The following is a 5,667-nucleotide window of genomic DNA, read 5'->3' on the forward strand; positions in this document are numbered from 1 at the left end:
GGCCTTTTAAGTGTTTGGCTCCTGAAAATGTTGTCATCAAGCATTTTGGCTTAGCAGAAGTCAAAGTCAACGCAATTGACAAATCATCAAGTGCCGAAAGTTCAGCTTTTACTCTCGAGTTTTGAGTCTTTATTTAATTAATATTTTCGTCTTTTTTCTCATTTGTAAATCTTTCACTTAAATTTCTTGATTATCATTCATTTGAAATTATGTTCATTCCAATTTGAATTAAATTCTTTCGGCTTTTCTTCAAATAATAATAACTCAAGAAAATATTAGTGAAAACTAACTTCTTTTATTACTAGAAAAGTAAATTAAGCCAACGAATATATTGCAAAATCTTAATCTTTTTTACACCAAATTCTAATTATGATATATTTTAATATTCCTAAGGGAAAGAGAGGAATTCTAAAATAAAAGTGCTATGGGACCATTCCTGGCTTTAGAAATTGAATCAAATATGCATAAACTAGTGGATAATCTTGAGCTAATTTAAGAGAGCGAAATCTAATGTTAAACAAAAGCACTTTAATATGACCAAATGATAAAAAAGCATAAAAGCATGAATGATAGCTCCTTCACCTACATCCCTCCATTACCAATTCAAGAATATTATATACTCATTTCGTCTCATTTTATGTGAATTTGTTTAATTGAATATAAAACTTAATACTTCCTCCGTCTCATTTTATGTTACTGCTTGAAAGGTCAAATTATTTTCTTTTTTATTGGAATTTTCTCAAACTTTTTATAAATATTTTGAATCATCAGATATATTAACTTGTTGTCCTTTTCACGGAGTTTTTAAATAGGTAATTTTTACTTTTGAAAATTTTAAACAATTTACACTCGAATTCATGGTCATAGTAAAAAATTTGACCCACATAATTTGAACTCATTCAGATAAAGCGGGGTAGATGGAGTAAAGAAAGAAAGAATTTTTAAAATAAACATATCATGATGTTTTTATGATTATTAAATTTTTGTCACTAAAAGTAAAATATAAATTTTAAAATTTCATTATTTTCTAAATAAAAATATGCATTTTTTTTTTTTCTAAAAGAAGAAGAAGAAGAGGAGGAGGAGAGGAGAGGATGAGAAGGGAAGGATGGTATGGGGCCTAGGACACCTTTTGACTTCCACTAACATATTCCAAATATATAAACAAATGAAAAAGTTAGATATCGAATCAAATGGTCTCCTCCACAATCACACATATTCAGGAAATTCAATTATTCCTTCATTTCTTTTCTTTAAAATTTGAAAGGTAGTGCCAGCAATATACGCCCAAATCAGTAGATACATCATCTAGCTAAAAGCTCCTTTACCCCTTCATTTCAATTAAAATTTATCAAAAACGACAAATGCTTTACTAAACTAACAAATCAATAATCAATATTTTGCTTCTTGCTACTTTCTAGTTAATTTGATTACGAAGATTATGAATAATGATTATTTTGCTTGGAGCTTATCCAAAAATGCCTATCAGTTAAAGGATTACTTCTTTTCTTTCCCTTTCAGCATCCTTTTTATCCTTTTTCATCATGATCATCAGCCACAGCCAGGTATATATAGTAGAGTGCTATTTTTGGTTCCAATTTTGTCCCCTTTTCTTTTCATCCTCCACTTGTGTGGGAGTTGAATGAGATCGTAGGGATGACTAGTGGAACAATATAACGCTTATATAAATTCTACCCCTCCGTTTCAATTTATGTGAATTTTTTTTTATCAAGCATGAGCTTAGCTTAAAAATTTGTTTTGAAACTTGTGTCATGCCATAACATTTTTAAGGCTATAATAAAAATTAAATTTATGTTAAATATGTCATAACACTTGTTTGCTGTAAAAGCTTCTTAATAAAGGTAAAATGAGAATTTTAGTTTAAATTATTTTTAAATCCCTAAAAAAGGATTAACTTTTTAAACAAACTAAAAAAGTTCACATAAATTGAAATGGAGGAAATATAAATTATTAGCGTAAAAGATTTTTACATTATCAGTATAACTGATGACTATATGATGTTGCATGCATGCCTTCTTCTTGGGCCCTTGTGATTTGATTATCTGAATGTTCCTCCAAATGAATTAGGAGTCCAAAAATCTATTGTTGTTTCATTAGTTACAGGAAACGTGCTAGAAACTGGTACCAAACATAGTCCTCGGCTTCTAAGATCTTGCTTTGTATCGTTGGATTTATCAAAATTCTGCACAATATGGAAATACTCTTTTAACTTCTCGAGCTAAGCAGCAAATTAAAGAAGTTAACGAGTATTTTGGGTACCTGTGGATGCTGCATTGAAGCTCCATTTTTTATGTATGGGTTGCTTAGCATCTGTTATTTGATATAGAAGAATAAAATGCATAAGTGGTCATTTTTACTATATAGATTCTAAATTACACATAATGACGGTGCAAACAAGTTAAATTTTTACTAGTAGTATATATTGTACATATGTGTTCAATTTATGTGATAGCTAGTGTTTAACTGAACACCAATTTTAAGAAAAAATATTTTTAAACTTTTGGTCTAAAATTGTCTCATTGAGTGTAAAAAAACAGAAAAATTAAGTTAAATTATTTTTAAATAAGAAAGTATGACATTCTTTTTAGGATAAACTCATGAAAAGAGAAGTATGTCACATAAATTAGGACGGAGAAAGTAATAGGGTTAATTACACAAAATAAGACATTCAATCTATGGTATAATTATAGGAAAATCATCAAACTACTTTTCTAACCACAAAATAACCCAACTTTCACTATATATCTGTGTAATTGACCGATATAATTTCAAGTACGTTTCATTTCAAGATCCTTCTCCGATTTAATTTGCTTAACAGCCCTTACGAAACTTACACTCACGTAAGAAAATGAATGTGGAGAGTAGAAAGCAAAATGAATAAGATTATAAAGGATGGTATGAAACTTACAGTAACTTGCTCGTGGAGGAATTTTATATACTCGATTACTTCAGAGAGTACAGAAGCTGTATCAGTCTGAAATGGTAAAGAAAAATAAAATAAAAAAGATGCAAGTTTTAATCAAGGGAGTGCACTAGCTAGTGACAAGGGCGGATTGAGAGGTCCGGTTATAGATATACATGAATCTAAGTAGCTTTTTCTCATACTTTACTGATATAAAGGACCATACTACATATCTATAGATATTGAACTGGGAACTCAAACGTTATTGTAATATTAACTTGAAATCGTTGTTGTGAATTATAAATATCATATTCTAGATCCATCTCTGACTAATGATAGTAGGAATATACTAAAGATTTCAGGCGCGGCTTTAATTTGCAATTGATTACCTTTCCAAAAGGTGAGACTAACTGTTGAAGTGCAGTGATTCTGTCTCCCATCTTCTCTTTCCTCACCTGAAAATCACGAACAAAGCTATATCTTGATTATTTAAAGCATAACTATAGGTAACCATTCATTAATCTGTATCATGAAAACTCTATCACACACACACCTTAAAAGCTGGCACAGGAGATGGCGTTTCGTTCCGCGATCTTTTACTTGAAGCATCACTTGTAGTTTTCTTTGCTATACTATTTGCACCCCTAACTTCTATTGTAACCTGTTGCATTGAACGCAAAAATATCACAAGTATGGATTGAATGTACCAAACGAAATTAAAAACCCTAGACGTGACTTAAATTGAATAGTTGCTACGACAATATCATCCAATTTTCAGTTAGTATCTAATTAAAATGAGTTTAACTTTTAACGAGTTACCTAAAAGATAACTACAGATAACCTTTCATCAAAAGTGACTATCAGTAACCTAAAAAATAAGTCAGATTACTTGCTATAACATGCGCACTTATCTCTCTAAATATTCCGTACGTACCTTTGGTTTTTTATCAGCCGTTTGGTTAGGAAGTTGTGTAGGTAAAGAAGGGAAAAAACTTGAGCGGACATCGTTCATAGCAGCTGCAGTGCCATTCCAGAGTGGAGTATTATTCGAGAAATGCAACTGCGGCTGCTGATTCGGAGGGGATGATCGGAGAAACTGATGATAATTTGATTGATTATAGGGAGGATAAACTCCTTTCATCATATTTGAAGGACTACTTCCATAAGCGGCGTTTTCAAGATTTGAACTATATAATGATTGATGATGTAAAGATAAGCCCTTATTATAATCATTAACAGAAGAATCCTCAGAATTCCCAGAATATATTGTTTGTCTCCAATGATGATCTTGATGTTCAGATGATGCTTCTTGTTGATGATTTGTAGTACCCTTGCTGAAAGTATCCAAAAAAAAAAAAAAAAAAAACTAATAAGGTACTATAAATTTCAATTAATAAAACTTGGTCATATTAGCTAGCCATATATCTGTTACTTACAATAAAGTTTGGTTGCGATTAAGGCCTACGCCCATCATTTGTAAGTTGGGATCAGATGAAACGTCTCGCCTTACGTCTTCAGATACCGACTCAGAATCCAAGGAAGACCTATTCTTGATGTCCACAATATTTGTCGGCCAATTACCAAAGTTGCTTGCCATATTGCTACTTAGTGCGGTGGATGTAGAAGGAGTAGTAGTAGATGATGATAATGATATTATTCCACTATCAAAAAACCTATTCCTAGTTGTTGATGAAGAAGATTCCCACCCGTTTCCACTTCCTATCTGAAATTCTTCTGCCATGGTTGCCTTTTCAAGATATAAATTGACAAAAAGAAAATTGAAATAAAGAAAAAAGAGAAGGAATTAATTCTTTTTCTTTGGTCTTCCAAGTTGAGCTAATAAGTTGTGATGTCCTTGTTTTCCCACTTTTTTCTGTGGTGTTGAAAGCAAGAATCTTATTGTAAAATTCTCTCTTTGCTTTATTCTTGGTCTTTGGTTTTTGGCTTTGTGGTTTGGCTCTTGTTCTTTCGAAAAGAAAAAAATGAAATGAATTCGTTACGCTGCATCTAACAATTTATATTATTCTCTTCGTCTCAATTTATTTGACATCTTTCAAATTAATTGAAAAGTCAAATGAATTTTTTTATTATACTTTTAAAAAAAAAATTAATTATCAATTATTGTGACTTAGAGTTTTTTTTACGTAATCAAATATATAAAAAATTTAAGAAAAAATTATATTCACATTCAAAATCAAAATTAAAATATACTCTCGAAAATGATATCACATAAATTGAAATGGAGGGTGTTTGTCAAGTAAAAATTCATTTGGTACTACTATTTGAGTCAGTGAGACCGAGAGATGTCCACAATTGGGTTGACTTTTGAGGAGTAATTTGACAAATGAAAGGGTCTCCTTTATTTAGGAGAATAAATTCTCTGCTTAGCCAAACAGATTAATTAGCTCTTTTTTCATTTTAAGAAATAAAAAAAGAACAAAATTTGTGTTCCTTTTAATGAGTCTTATCTTAATAGCAAGCAGCAGCATTATCTCTTTTTGTTTCAGCTTAATTGACTTTTTATAAATGCCACGTTAGAAAGGATTTAAGTCGAGAGTTTATGTTAAGTATGAGACTGACGTGGAAGTGAAGCTTGATGCACGGGTCATTCTCAAGAGAGGAAGTTTCAAGTATTTTGGGTTTATAATTCAAAGAAATGGGGAAGTTGACGATGATGTCACATACCATATTAGTGCGGGGTGGATAAAATGGAGGCTCGCATCCGGAGTCTTGTGTGATAAGAA

General features: G+C 31.1%; 1 protein-coding gene across 1 annotated transcript; it reads right to left on the minus strand.

Annotated features, from left to right (window-relative positions):
• Positions 1 to 1,929: 1,929 nt before the first annotated feature.
• Positions 1,930 to 4,863, minus strand: LOC132031334 (transcription factor bHLH123-like). The gene is made up of 7 exons (XM_059421254.1): positions 4,360 to 4,863; positions 3,858 to 4,257; positions 3,477 to 3,584; positions 3,313 to 3,378; positions 2,930 to 2,995; positions 2,281 to 2,331; positions 1,930 to 2,203 (listed from the first exon to the last, which is right to left on the minus strand). The coding sequence occupies exons 1-7, from the start codon at positions 4,662 to 4,664 to the stop codon at positions 2,060 to 2,062; spliced, it is 1,140 nt and encodes a 379-aa protein (XP_059277237.1). The 5' UTR covers positions 4,665 to 4,863; the 3' UTR covers positions 1,930 to 2,059.
• Between the last annotated feature and the right edge of the window lie 804 nt (positions 4,864 to 5,667).

The sequence above is a fragment of the Lycium ferocissimum genome, chromosome 9 (assembly GCF_029784015.1).
Source record: "Lycium ferocissimum isolate CSIRO_LF1 chromosome 9, AGI_CSIRO_Lferr_CH_V1, whole genome shotgun sequence".
Lineage (NCBI taxonomy): Eukaryota > Viridiplantae > Streptophyta > Magnoliopsida > Solanales > Solanaceae > Lycium > Lycium ferocissimum.

Bases quoted from the DNA above. Each gene is read 5' to 3' on its own strand.
- LOC132031334 (XM_059421254.1), bottom strand. From the start codon at position 4,664: ATGGCAGAAGAATTTCAGATAGGAAGTGGAAACGGGTGGGAATCTTCT. The intron at 2,996-3,312 runs GTAATCAATTGC...TTACCATTTCAG, and splicing joins TAGTCTCACCTTTTGGAAAG to ACTGATACAGCTTCTGTACT. The intron at 2,332-2,929 runs GTAAGTTTCATA...ATCAAATAACAG, and splicing joins TCCTCCACGAGCAAGTTACT to ATGCTAAGCAACCCATACAT.